The following is a 14,810-nucleotide window of genomic DNA, read 5'->3' on the forward strand; positions in this document are numbered from 1 at the left end:
ATAATTGTGGTTTCTCACTTACTGGGTACTTAAAGTACCCAGTAAGCTTCTTTTACCCGTGGCCTTATGATGGGAAACTGTTCTAAGTAAGTTTTTTTTAGGTTTTAAATCACAGGAACCAACTTGACTAGTTTAAAGACTCTTTAGCAAACAAGCAAACAATAGCTACAAAATAGACAAGGAATTTAGTGAAAGCACATAGAAGTATCTTACAGATTCCAAGTGAGAATTGATCAATAAGGCTTTGCAAAAATTAGCAGGAAGCAGAGCAATCTGTAGACCCTGGGTCCCCCAGGTCTTACTCCATTGTTCCAGTGAGAAAATCTCCTTGTCCCGTCTAGGGCAGGGTATCTGTTCCTGCTCGAATAAAATATAGCCTCCTGTGGCCTACCATGGTCAATTTTGGGTAAATGGGGGTTATCAGCCAATGGCTAGATAATTCTCCTAAAAGTATGCACTTGTATACGAGGAATATGGAAACTCTTGCCTCATCTGTGGCGAGTGAGGCAGCCTGACCTCATTAATAACAGTGACCAGTATGGTGTGGCAAAGAGCGTAGAATCCAAAGTGCCTGGGTCACATCCTGGCTGTGCTGCCATAATTGTGCAAGTCCATGATAGAGTGGATGTAACGCAACTTGATGTGCCAGTTGAGTGAGAAGACTAAAGAAAAGTTGTTAAAGTGGGAGGCAAAGTACTTGCACATAATAATGACTCAGGATATTTTTAATGTAATTATTATTATTAAATATTAATACAAAGTATGAATGAACCAAAGTTTTCGCATTTTTTCATGGAAATTTTGTTAGTTTATATCGTTTTTACCAGGCTTTATTTTTGGATTTTTTTAAACTACCAAGGCATTTTTCTATGAATGGGAAATAAAGCATCACTAAATTCATATTAAGTAAATGACAAAATATCATGAGTATTTTTATAAAATGATGGTAGAAATTATGATTTGTATATCCCTACTGTTTAGTTACCCATATCTAGAATTACGCCTTTCATAATGTAGCCAAACTCTCCCATTCTTCAGGGGAATGGGCCAGAACGGAGGCAGCACAGCCCCAGGGGAAGATGCCAGACCCTGTAAGATTTATCCTGAACTTATGTCCATAATAGTGACAGTTTCAAGCTTCTGGCAGTGGATACAAGTTCCAAAATTCTAGCTTTCATGCAAAGGCTTAAATTTTATTTTTGGAACACAGTACTGCCAGTTGTTTTCCTTGAAATGACAGGTTTCCTTCTTTCACTTAATGTTTGCTAAATACTTAGGTCTGAATAGCCCTGGTTCCTCTGTCAGTTGTTCTCTCATTTAAAATGGGATTCCATGGGGCGCCTGGGTGGCTCAGTCGGTTAAGCGACTGCCTTCGGCTCAGGTCATGATCCTGGAGTCCCTGGATCGAGTCCCACATTGGGCTCCCTGCTCGGCAGGGAGTCTGTTTCTCCCTCTGACCCTAACCCCTCTCATGTGCTCTCTCTCATTCTCTCTGTCTCAGATAAATAAATTAAAAATCTTTAAAAAAAATGGGATTCCATGAAAAAAGCATGTTCGGTTCAGAACTCAAGCAGTCAAACAGCTGCTTTTCCCGGAAGCAACTGTGTACTTTGGTATGCCACAGAATGCTTGATTTCCCATTTCATTACACAGAACAGCAGATACATATTCAAAGGTCAAGATACAATAAAAATATAAAGGTAACTTTGACTTCTTCACCAAGTCATTATTAAGTGAGGCTGTCTTTTTGTTTGGCTTAAATTGTGAGTGCATGGAAGTTAAGAATATAATGATCACTAACTAGTACAATTTGGCACCACTACCTTGGTTCCTGCTAACATGCAACAGCCCCACCCCCATGGCCTTTGCACCATGAGTGCAGATGCCAACACACTGAAACAGGCAGGTAGTGGCTTAGTATGGTTCACAAAATAGTTTTGACCCCATGATCTCCCTGACAGGGTCTGGAGGACTACCCTTTGGAGATCTGATGCTTTACTCTATCCAGGGTTGGCTGGATACTCTTGAGATTTCTCAACACCTAGTATCACATGCTATTTTTGTGATAATGCTGGTTTCTTTTTGCTTTTATCTTTGCAGGTGTTAATTGTGAAATCAATTTTGATGACTGTGCAAGTAACCCTTGTGTCCACGGAGTCTGTATGGATGGCATTAACCGTTACAGTTGTGTCTGCTCACCGGGATTCACAGGTAATACCCTTTTTGTTGGGAGGTCCCAGCCCTGTCACTTTGGGAAAGGGGCATCTAAAGAAAAATCACTTTTCAAATGTTTCCTATTTCTTTATCTCTTGGAAGGTTAGAAGTTTCTTTCTGTACTTCTCTGGTCCAGTTTTCTACTTACAGGCCTTCCCTGAACTGTAACATGAAGTTTTCATTAGTTAGGGTTTTTAGACCATGTGTTGTGGCTACCTGAAAAGCATTTCTAGTTATACCATGAGTTTGTCACTGTGCTTGAGTTATATAGCGTTTAATGCCACCTTTAATTTGCTACACTTAGGAATGAATGCCTTCATAAAAGTATAGCCAAGATAAAATTCTATGAAAACACTAAATGCTTTTTTCTGAGTACTTCCTCTTGTGGGAGATTGTGGATGAAGCCAGAAGTTGGGAGAACCAAGCTAATTTGGCTATCGCAAGGGAGATCTTTTCTCACTAGAAGGAAGAAAGTTAAATGGCTAAAATAAAATTGGTTATAATTATTATAAGTAGTTAGAACATTTACACACCCATGCTTATATGAACACACACAAACATAAATCTTCTCTCTCTTTTGTTGTTGATAAGATTGCCTTTATCTTTTACCCTCCTGATCAAAAAGTGGTAAGGGCTACTGAGAAATCTGAGGCATCTTACAGACACATCTGTTTGTTAATGGCACCATCAGAGGACATATGTGATGCCTCTCCTATTCTTTCTAGACAGTGCCACATGCAAGCAGGCACTTACGTAATAATGTTACCATTTAATAAATACCATGTGGTCATTTGCAACCAATGTGAGAAATTTCCCTCAGAGCTTTTTAAACCATGATATCAAAAGGCATTCAGGGCCAAGTGAAGTGAATGTCTGCCTCTCGCTTGCCGGGAAGTTACTTTCCTGTATATTTCACAATCCTTTCTCCTGCTTGGCGTGATTGTGGATGCTAGAGAGTAATGTTTGTGGCCCACACAGGTCACTGAGATCTCTGCTCAGGGGAAGATCACTCAGAAGACGGGCATGATGAAAGCTGTCATATCTAGTGCCCAGCACTGCTGATAGTAGCCAGCTGTACTTCTGGGTCCTGAAACTTGTTACTCCCAAGATTAAGTGACAGCCAATTAAATACACAAAAATTCCTGCTAGATAGGATAATAGGTGCATTTTTGTTAAATAGGTAACAAGAGAATAGCTACCATTTATTAAGAGCTTATTTTGAGCTAGGGAGTAGGTGGCCTAATCTCGTTTAATTATTACAGCCATTATCATTCCTATGGTATTGATGAGAAACCCAGAGTTTAGAGAGGTTAAATTACAGGTGCACTGTGGCCAGGATTCCAGTCCAAGTGGTCCTACTCTAGAGCCCATGCCCATTCTCACCTCACCAGACAGCCTAACTGGGTGCCTGTTCCAGCTTCTTTTTAGATATGTAACCCTTACACTGGACCTTTTTTTTTTTTTTTAAAATGCCAGTAAATCATATTCTCTCTCTTTTTAACATTTCAGCAAACCAAGGAGGTCAAGGAGGGAGGACATAGGCTAAAAATATTCTAAAATAAACCTAAGGTATAACATGAAATTACATAACTAAGAACTGGAATGTTTTGGTTACTGGGTGGTACTCTGTTCTTGGAATGATTTTCTATGTCTATTTTTTTCGTTGTTGTTTTTTTTTTAATCAGCTGCCGAAAATACCACAGATAACTCTGGTATTATATATACATGAGCTGTGAACCTGAGGTGTTTTATCCTTTCCTTTGTTTTATTTTAACACTACTACCTGTTTCTTCTTCTTTTTTTTTTTACAATTCTCATGACAGCTTTGACAGATATAAATGAATTTTTCTTTTTAAGACTAAATTCTGTATTCTCCTCAGACCTCTTTATACTTACTGATTGGGAAATGTAAGGAGTCAAATGACACTTCTACAAGCTAGTTTTCAGTTTTACAAACTCCTTTTTCAGTTTCGCCTTCATATCTATTATTTTGCTGACTTCTCATAACAGTCCATAAAAGCAGATAGGTTGAATAAGAAACCAAAAGCATAGGCAACAAAAACTAAAATAAACAAGTGGGACTACTTAAACTAACGTGCTTCTGCACAGCAAGGAACAATAAGTTGAAAGGCAGCCTATAGGTTGGGAGAAAATATTTGTAAACAATGTGTCTGAAAAGGGGTTAATAATATCCAAAATGGTATAAAGAGCTCATACAAGTCAATAGCAAAGAAGCAAATAATCCAATTTAGAAACAGGCAAAAAGCAAGAAAAAAAAATTTTTTTTTCTATGTATGGTGATGGATGTTAACTAGACTTATTATGGTGATCATTTTGCAGTATGGACAAATATCAAATCATTCTGTTGCACACCATAACTAATATGTTATATGTCAATTATAGCTCAATTTTTAAAAAACACATTAGGCAGAAGTAGCTAAACAAAATTTTAGAAATTATTTTTGGAAAATTCCTAATAATTTCCAGATAGAGGATACTAGAAGTATCCACTGTAATTTTCAGAGCTACATGATTTAACCACAGACTGATTGTATTTTTAAGCTGTAAATCATTATTTGTACTTAGAAACCCAGTGTGATCTGAAACAGGTGAAGTTTTGAAAGCTTCACTATCTACCAAACCCTAGTAGTTTTCAAAAAGCATTTGAAAGGCTAATCATGAGTAACAGATCTACCAAGGTAGCTAATCCTCATTATAATGTCATTATTAAACTATATAAAATCACCAAAGTACAATAAAAAAACATATGTATGAATTTTATAATCTCTTCTCTAAATCTCTTATAGTAGTTTCTAATCAGTAGTAGAGTGTATAATTTATATATATAAATATATAAATTTATAATTTATAAATATTTAACATACAATTGCTTTTTGGTTTTTTGGCCCTTAGTTAACCTAATAATAGCATATCCCGAACAGGCATACTGCTAAGAAATCTTGCAATAATACTGAAATCAATTCATATTACTCAGCCATAAGAAAGAATAAAATCGGGGCACCTGGGTGGCTCAGTTGGTTAAGCAACTGCCTTCGGCTCAGGTCATGATCCCGGAGTCCTGGGATCGAGTCCCACATCGGGCTCCCGGCTCAGCGGGGAGCCTGCTTCTCCCTCTGACCCTCTCCCCTCTCATGCTGTTTCTCTTTCTCTCTCTCTCAAATAAATAGTCTTTAAAAAAAAAAAGAAAGAAAGAATAAAATCTTGCTATTTGAGACAACATGGATGGACCTTTAGGTCTTTATGCTAAGCGAGATAAGTCAGAGAAAGACAAATACTGTATGATATCACTTGTATGCAGAATACAAAAATGCCAAACGCATAAAAATAGAGTAGAATAGTGGCTAGCAGGGGCTAGGCTAATTGGGGAGATGTATTTAAGGGTACAGACTTGAAACTAGTAGATAAATAAGGTCTGGAGACCTATCACAGCACAGTGATTATAGTCAGCAATACTGTGTAATAAACTTCAGAGTTGCTAAGAGAGTAAGTCTTAATTGGTCTCATCACAAAAAAGAAATGATAAATATGTGACGTAATAGAGGTGTTAGCTTAAAGTGATAATCTATTGCAATATATAAATGTATCAAATCAGTATGCCGTATACCTTTTTTTTTTTTTTTTTTAAGATTTTACTTATTTGAGAGAGAGAGAGCACGAGCCAGGGGGAGGGGCAGAGGGAGACAGAGAAGCAGACTCCCTGCTGAGCAGGGGGCCCGATGTGGGGCTCGATCCCAGGACTCTGGGATCATGACCTGAGCCTAAGGCAGACATTTAACTGACTGAGCCACCCAGGCGCCCCAGTATGCCTTATACCTTAAACTTATATGGTGTTATACGTCAATTAGGTCTCAAAATATTAACAAGACAAAACACAAAAGGTAGGTAATTACTATTCTCATTTAACAAGTAAGACAACTGAGAGATAAGAGCTTGATGTGTCCATGCAATGTATACAAATATATTTTGTATGTACTGAGTCACACAGCTAGGACTGTGAGTTCCCAGAAGGCAGAAACCTCCCTAATCATCTTTTTAACCAGTGTCTAAAACAGTGTCTAGCATGGAGAAACAGTAAATATTGCTGAGTGAATGACTACAACTCACATATGGGACTTCTGACATCCAATCCAGTCTCTCAAGAGGACTATACCATGCTTTTGTTTATTAAATATTAATTTGTTGGGGCGCCTGGGTGGCTCAGATGGTTAAGCGTCTGCCTTCAGCTCAGGTCATGATCCCAGCGTCCTGGGATCGAGTCCCGCATCGGGCTCCCTGCTCCTTGGGAGCCTGCTTCTCCCTCTGCCTCTCTCTCTCTCTCTGTCTCTCATGAATAAATAAATAAAATCTTTAAAAAAAAAAAAATACTAATTTGTTGAGTACCTACAAGGTGAGAAACATTGGTTAACTTCTCACTCGGTAGTTCCTGAGCCCAGTAAGATGCATAGCCTTGTGCTGGGCATTTCTGATGCTGGGTGGAAACTCCTTAAGGGTGGGACCTTGATAGTGAAGCTGCTGTCAGTCCACCTGGTAGACTGCATAAGGAGGCATTTAACCCTCTCAATTAAAGATGACTTGAAAATTGATTCTGGGAAGAGTTTTTAAAGCAAATGAGGAAAACCTGGGAGGAGAGACTTCTGAGAAAATGCTTCCTAAAAAGGACAGAAAAAGAAGGCTTTTTCCTCATTCTCCACTGGATAGCAGGCCAAGGATAGCTGTGCAGTTGAAGAGTTTGGGCTCCTATCTTGGTGCCAGTGGCAAACATCTAAAAAAAAATCTGAGGTTGAGGCTAAGAAAATAGTATTTTAAAATAAGTTATTAATAAAACGCTTAAGAGGAAAACAGCAACCACTACCAGATTATGGGTCTTTACCACAAGAACCACCAATAATGGTTTAGAGAGCAACGGAGAGTGAAAAAATGTTAATACCCATACTTTAAAGGGGTGTGGATCTATTTTATTTGGAATTTCCTGTTCTAAATGCAGGGTTACTCTTTCTTAAATAAAAATGCATGTTTTTATCTGAATCAGAAAATTGTATTCTTTGAAACTTATAAATTCCTTCACAGCAGTTGCTTGTTGCCACTCATTTACAGAATTATGGGTTATTTTAAAATTTTATATCATTTTGGAGTATATAGTTAAATTTCAATTTTCAGATTTAACAAAGCAAAACTCATATAAGTGGCACACTTTATTCAGCTTAAAGCAACAAATGTCGAGGTTAGAGCTGACATCTTTTCAAAGTACAGCCTTGTGTAGGTTTTAGAGGAAGAATATATTCACTTAATTTCATATATTCTTAATAATTGTCTACATCAAAGTTTTCCAAAATGTAACATTTGAACCATCTGCATTATTTAAAATATGGTTTGCTGGACTCTACCCATCACAATCTATGGTGATAGGGCTTAAGAATCTTCATTTAAAACAAGTATTTTAAGTGAGTCTTTTTGCACATTGAAGTTTGAGAACCACTGGTCTAGATTAAGAGACCTTGTATTATTTTCTCAGTTATCAGAAGACAATAAAATTATGTTTAGAATACCCTTCTTTCTGAGGCAGAAAATGGATTAATACAACTCTAAGAATGAAAGCAAAATGGCTTTCTTTTTAACCAATATAATCATTAAATTAATAGTTTATTCACTAAGTATTCTGGGTAATTGAGATGTACCATATGTAGAAATGTAAAATGTTGACTAACCTAAAAAATTAGTTTGCGGTGAACCAGCTGAAAACAGTGATAAAAGCTTCTTTGAGAGTACTCACAACAGCAGCAAGAGGGACAGCCAACTTTGGTAACATTTTTGAAGTTTCCCTATTTCTAACATGGAGTAAAGAAGAAATATATATTGAAACACTGCGGTGCTATTCCAGCATTTTGTTAACTTGGCTGCATTACCGAAAGACTGTGCTGTTTGCTGCTTCCTCGCATGGTGCTAAGTGCTCTTAGGTGTTTATTATTTAAATCCTGCATTTGGTGCCCAAAGTATCTTATAAGATGGAAAGTGTCAACACAGTATCTCTCATAGTTCTGTGTCTCTTTCCTAAGCATTTTGGATTTGACAAAAACTTTCCCTTCTCTACAGGGCAGAGATGTAACATTGACATTGATGAGTGTGCCTCCAATCCCTGTCGCAAGGGTGCAACGTGCATCAACGATGTGAATGGTTTCCGCTGTCTGTGCCCCGAGGGTCCCCATCACCCCAGCTGCTACTCACAGGTGAACGAGTGCCTGAGCAGTCCCTGCATCCACGGAAACTGTACCGGGGGCCTCAGTGGGTGAGTAGCTGCCATGTATGAATAGTTCCTTCTTGACTTGTAGCAAGCCAGTTGGGTTTCAGTACAGGCCATGCCCTGTGGAAGTCATTCAGGGGCTTGAGCTGAGTCTGGGTTACAGATTTTGGTAGTCTCCTTTAGTCTTCCAAACCACCACTTCTGCTCTACCTTCCATGACTGAATAGGTAGAAAATAGGGGGGTAGCAGCTCATGGGAGAAGTCCAGGATTATTTTGTGAGTCTTTGGCAATTGTGCTTTTAGAAATTATTGCAAGATTGAGTTTCGACGAAGGTTCTATTTGATCTTTCCCCCTGCTTAAAAAGAGCTCAGTTCTGTTCTATCATGGTACCATTGTGTGCCACTGAAGTGGAGTTGGTCTCAGCTAACTTTAGACATGGCCCTGATAAAACATTCATGGTTTGTAAGCCCTGAGAATTGTGTGATATGTTGATAGTACTTTTCTGGAAACTCAGAGTGTGATGTTAGGTCACACAAAATAGTCCTGTACTCTTGCTGTGCTTGCCAGAAGGTAGGGCTGTAGGCATTGCCATTTGCCATACTTACAACAAGTGAAAGAATGAAGAGTGTATTTAGGGAGAAATCAAGTAAGTTTTCCAAATGAATTACCTCGGTATTCCTGTTTTAGAGTATGGCAGCCTGCAAAGCATCCCAACCCATCTACCTTTTTCCTAAGGATCTCCAGACAAGAGAGCTTTTATTTCCTGATACCATACTCTAAGTGTTAATGATGTTCAAACTGTGAACAGTGTACATGTATTTCAGACACCTTCATTCTTGTTCCTTTTCCTGCTCAGTTTACTCTACATGCTTTCTGGGGCAGGGTTTTAGGAGAGAACAAAGTATGTCTCATAAGTCAGACATCCCAGGAGTTCTTAGAGTGGCTTAGAGTCTCTGATACGAACATATTTCTTGGGTGTCTGTTTTGCATCAGAAGCAAAATGATCCTAAGGTTTGCTTCACTTTAGTTTTATGTATAATAAAAGGCAGATTTAATGTGCCTTTCAGATTGGTCCAATATGTTTACCAACCACTGGTTACATATGAAAGCTCACTATCATTAATTAAGTTCTCTAGCATCTTGGTGAGCTGGGAAGCACCAGAAAAATCGGTTTACTAAGTACTCCAGAAAGGACCCACACAATTCACATTGTGTCCACAGTGATCCAAGTATAGATTCCTAGAAGAGTAGAAATGTGATTAGCTTACCCATGAGCTCCTCTGTCCCTCATTTCTTCACCAAGTCGTATATTTCACCTAAGACTCAATTGTACACTCATCCCCCCACAGTAAAGAATGCTCTATCCTTTCAGATACAAGTGCCTCTGTGATGCAGGCTGGGTGGGCCTCAACTGTGAAGTGGACAGAGATGAATGTCTCTCTAACCCATGCCAGAATGGAGGAACTTGTGACAATCTGGTGAATGGATACAGGTGTACTTGCAAGAAGGGCTTTAAAGGTGAAAACAAAAGTGCATATTTCTATCTCCCTTTATGCCTTTTTCTTATTGCATGTTCTTTGACTTCTTCCTTTCCCTTCCTTTGTTCCTATACACTCTTATAGCAAACATAATTTGAGAACTTAGTATTTATAAGAACTTAATATTTTTACACTTGGGGAATAAAAACATAAAGAGATATAGATTCTATTAGCAGAGAGGTGAGCTCTGGAACTATTTAAGGTGAGCACCTAGGATGCTATAGGATGGGAGAAAATATTTGTAAACAGTGTGTTTGAAAAGGGGTTAATAATATCCAAAATGGTATAAAGAGCTCATACAAGTCAATAGCAAAGAAGCAGATAATCCAATTTAAAAACAGGCAAACCACTTACAAAACTCTGGGAGGTGTTCTAATTGTAAGCTCCCTGGTGCCGGTTTGATTCTACGGTAATTCAAAAGAGATTTGGGGAGTAGAATGAGAATATTGTCTCACTGTAATTATGATAGCAATCATGCCATGGAAGAATCCATGTGTTCCAAACCCTTCCAACAAATTATCTTACACATTGAGATAACCTAAATATATAGTCTACCTATGGCCTTCTGGAAAAATGTATTATAGTGGGTGTTGTGTAAATCATTTTTTAGTTGCCATTGTTGTATTTCCACCATCCAAGTTTTCTCTTAGAAACTCAAGAGTTGGGCGCCTGGGTGGCTCAGTCGGTTAAGCGACTGCCTTCGGCTCAGGTCATGATCCTGGAGTCCTGGGATCGAGTCCCGCGTCGGGCTCCCTGCTCAGCAGGGAGCCTGCTTCTGCCTCTGACCCTCCCCCCTCTCATGTGCTCTCTCTCTCTCATTCTCTCTCTGTTAAATAATAAATAAAATCTTTAAAAAAAAAAAAGAAAAGAAACTCAAGAGTGAAATCTGTGGGTAAATCATTTATTTTGCACTCCTCCATCCACTTAGTGATTGATTTCCCCACTCAAAAATTGTGCCAGGCTACCATGATACATCAGTATGTTTCAGGGTCAATTTATTTGATTATTTGAAAATTTTCTGAGACTATACTTTAGTCATTAATTTTCTGATATATTACATTTGCAAAGAAATTTAAAAGTGCTTTTATTTCTTTGTCTCATTGAGACTTGCTGATCAACGAACAAAATAAAAATCAAAATGTAAAATCCAAAAGTGCATGACTGGTGAGTAGCAGAGTACAGTTTGAACCCAGACCTCTGTACTCCCAGACCACCATTTTTTATTTACAGTGCATGCAGTTCCTCTGTGTTGAGGCTCTGTGTCAGCCCTGTTGAAGATGCAGAGGTGTGTAATATTTGGGTACTGTCCTATCCCATTAATGCTTCCTTACTTTCCTCTTTTTCATAGAGGAAATAGATTCCATGTCTTGGATCAGGGGAAAACAGTTTTATGACTTCAGGAAGTACTACTACATCAATGGTAGAGACTGTGCATATGAAAGAGTAGGCATAAACCAGAGGCTTTGATTAATGTATTAAAAAAATATTGTCCCTTGAGGCACTTGGATGGCTCAGTCGAATGAGCAGCCGACTGTTGATTTCAGCTCAGGTCATGATCTCAGGGTCCTGGGATTGAGCCCTGCATTGGGGCTTCACACTCAGCAGGAAGTCTGCTTGAGATTCTCTACCTCTGCCCCTCCCCCTGCTCATGCTCTCTCTCCCTCTCTCTCTCTCAAATAAATGAATAAATCTTAAAAAAAATATTATCCCTTGATAAATTATACCCCTTTTTAGGCCCTCACCAACTACTTTGTATAGAAAGAGGTGATATTTAGATACAGCAGCAGAGTTTTAACCTACGTGAGCTTCTTGGTCCATTGTTGAGGAATTACTTGTATTTGGAGGTGCATTCAACCTTTAGACTATTAGAATATACTTCTTTTCTTTTTTTTTTTTTTTAAAGATTTTATTTATTTGCCAGAGAGAGACACGGCGAGAGAGGGAACAGAAGCAGGGAGAGTGGGAGAGGGAGAAGCAGGCTTCCCGCCGAGCAGGGAGCCCGATGTGGGGCTCGATCCCAGGACCCTGGGATCATGACCTGAGCCGAAGACGCTTAATGACTGAGCCACCCAGGCGCCCTAGAATATACTTCTTCCATTCATCTTTTTGACTGCGTTTTACTGACTGTATGTATGTCAGGGACTTGCCACTGAAATGAAAGAACAGGTGTTCCAGTGGCCTAAAGAAATTCAATTTCTAGAGCAGTTAATATTTCCCAGGAGGGGTCCTGGGATGGAGCCCCGCTTCGGGCTCCCTGCTCGGTGGGGAGCCTGCTTCTCCCTCTGCCTCTGCAGCTCCCTTGCTTGTGCTCTCTCTCTGTCAAATAAATAAATAAAATCTTAAAATACGTATTTACCATGAAGAGGTTTGCTTAGCAGTTTAGATGAGGAAGCGAACAGACAGTTTCACTGTTGTGGGCTCCCCTTTCTGTCTGCAGGCTCTAACTGTCGGGTGAATATTGATGAATGTGCTTCAAATCCGTGTCTGAACCAAGGAACCTGCTTCGACGGCGTAAGTGGCTATTCTTGCCACTGTGTGCTGCCGTACTCAGGTGGGTTCTGCAGGTGAAAGGACCAGAGGGGATGTGTGTTCTTGCCTTGTAGTTCTGAACCCCGGAGTCTCAGAGACAGGTTCTGTGGGTCAGTGATGCTGCTCTGAGGAACCACTCCCTGGTCACCCATCCTGCCCTCACTGATTAGATCTTGAGCCCTGAGAAAACACAGTGGCCTCTCTAGATGCAACTGGCAGGGGAACTCATCTGCCTTCTTTGTACTTTGGGGCTTAAAATGTTTGTAAAAGGATGTATGGCTGCTGGTTTCATTCATTATTTGAGGGGACCCAGTGTTGTCATGGCCTGTGTTCTTAGTCTTAGTTCAATAATACAACAGCCACCACTTACTGGTAATTTACCATGTGCCAGACACTTTGTATACTTTGGATTCCTAATCTAGTACTCACAATAATTCTGTAAAGTAGAAGTTCCTATGACCATTTTATGCTGAGGCAGAGAGAAGTTACCTGCTGAAGGTCACATAGGTGAGTGGTAGATTTGCCCCCAAGACCCTCTCAGTCCAAAGCTCTTCCTCTTAACAGCCCTTCTTCTCCTTACATTCAGTACCACTACGTCTCATTCAGAGAGGTATTGCCCATTGGATGGCGATTACACACACAGAAGACGTGGGTGTGACTTCAGTTCGTACCAAGTGTTCTTTGCTTCAGGTGGTATTTTAGGAGTGTGCTTGGACATTTATTTCTTCTTTGCATTTTCCTGCCTCATTACTGCTGTCTTGTGATTGTTTTGTGTGGTTGTATTTGTATGGCTTGTTTACCTCCTCATCATCCATTTTCTTCATCTGTGGAGAACAAAACAGAAATATGGATGATGGCTTTGCATGTTTCTCCGGTATGCAGCATGCAGGCAGGAGCATGGCTGAGTTCCTCCTCCCCTGTTAGGCTGTTATTAGTAACTGTTACTAGTGACTCTAGCTGTTGAGAGTGGCAGAGTGGCCAAAACTGTAACTCTGTTACCTGAAAGACTTGGTGCTGCTACATTGTTACCTTTGCCCCTCTTTGGAAGAAATGTTCGTGGAGGCAAACTGCATTTAGCCAGCCTCGTAGATAAAATTGAAGTTATTGGAGATCCCTAGCTATCCCCAGACAAAGGAAGCCTAAAAAATACATTTCATAATGACAGTGCTGATCACATTTGTTGATAGTAAGAAGAGCATCTCATAGCCAGAAAGACAGAGACTTGATGGCTGCAGGGAAATACAAGCAGGTGTCACTATGCTCAGTTATATCATAGGCTTACCTGAGTGTGATGTAGGTGTGAAAATATTTATTTTTGTCTTCTTGCTAGTCAGATACTGTAAGAATATTTGGCTCTATGTTGGTTATTGGTTTTTCTTCAGATTAAGATCCCAATAAGGAATTTACTGTATATGAACTTTGGGAAATTATATTAGACTGAAAGCCTATGTAGATTAAAATTTCAGTGCTGAGTATAGATAAGGGTTCTGTCATTGGGCTTTGCCAGCACGAAGGGAACTAAACAACATTGCCTTCTCTTGCGAGCCACTGTTCTGACCAGATACTTTAAAAACTGGTTGGGTATGTTGGTAAAAATTTGTGGTAATTTTTTTTCTTTCTGAATATGAAATTTTAGGATAGTATTTTAAGTTGAGTTAGTTGTAACTTGACTTTAAAAAAACTCTTTTCCTTTTAATAAAAGTATTCCTTTTTTTTTTTTTTTTTTTTCTGTGCTGTAAGCTTATATTCAGTATGCTAAGGGAGGAAATACTGGTATGCAAATATTAATGTCATGTTGCTGATGTTGGTATAAGGAGACATGTTACCAGGCAATCAGAATTACCTCACTGTTTCCTGCTTCCCGTGGCCTTCTGATCAACTCCATTGCCTTCTGGGACAGGCTAGCAGAGGTTGTGAGGAGTAGGAGGCTGTGTTGTTGCTTCTTCCTGGCTCACATGGAGGAGGATCTGTGTGGCTGAGCTTCTGAGTGGCTGACTCTTAGCTGTGGAGATGCAGAAACTATCGCACCGGACTGATGCAGGTGTCCAAATCCATGATAGTAACTACCCATAATAATAAAGACAAGAGCAGCCCAACGGTTGTTGAGCACTCACTCTATGTGCCATGCTCTATACTAATAAAGACTTTGTTAACATTTTTTCATTTAGTCCTCAAAAGGCCTCTATGGGTTATGTACCATCCTAGTTCTCATTTTGCTTATGTGGAAGGCTCAGAGCAGATAAATAACTTGAGGTCACATAGTTAGTAA

General features: G+C 39.4%; 1 protein-coding gene across 2 annotated transcripts in view; it reads left to right on the plus strand.

Annotated features, from left to right (window-relative positions):
• The window catches only part of NOTCH2 (notch receptor 2), a 171,631-nt gene that overhangs the window by 118,690 nt on the left and 38,131 nt on the right, over window positions 1-14,810 (plus strand). For both annotated transcript variants that reach the window (XM_034990168.1, XM_034990169.1), the window contains 4 exons: window positions 2,101-2,211; window positions 8,326-8,518; window positions 9,847-9,992; window positions 12,450-12,563. In XM_034990168.1, the coding sequence (XP_034846059.1) occupies window positions 2,101-2,211; window positions 8,326-8,518; window positions 9,847-9,992; window positions 12,450-12,563 (564 nt within the window). The remainder of the gene's footprint in view (window positions 1-2,100; window positions 2,212-8,325; window positions 8,519-9,846; window positions 9,993-12,449; window positions 12,564-14,810) is intronic.

The sequence above is a fragment of the Mirounga leonina genome, unplaced genomic scaffold (genome assembly GCF_011800145.1).
Source record: "Mirounga leonina isolate KUSES-001 unplaced genomic scaffold, KU_Mleo_1.0 Mir_507, whole genome shotgun sequence".
In the NCBI taxonomy this organism is placed as follows: domain Eukaryota; kingdom Metazoa; phylum Chordata; class Mammalia; order Carnivora; family Phocidae; genus Mirounga; species Mirounga leonina.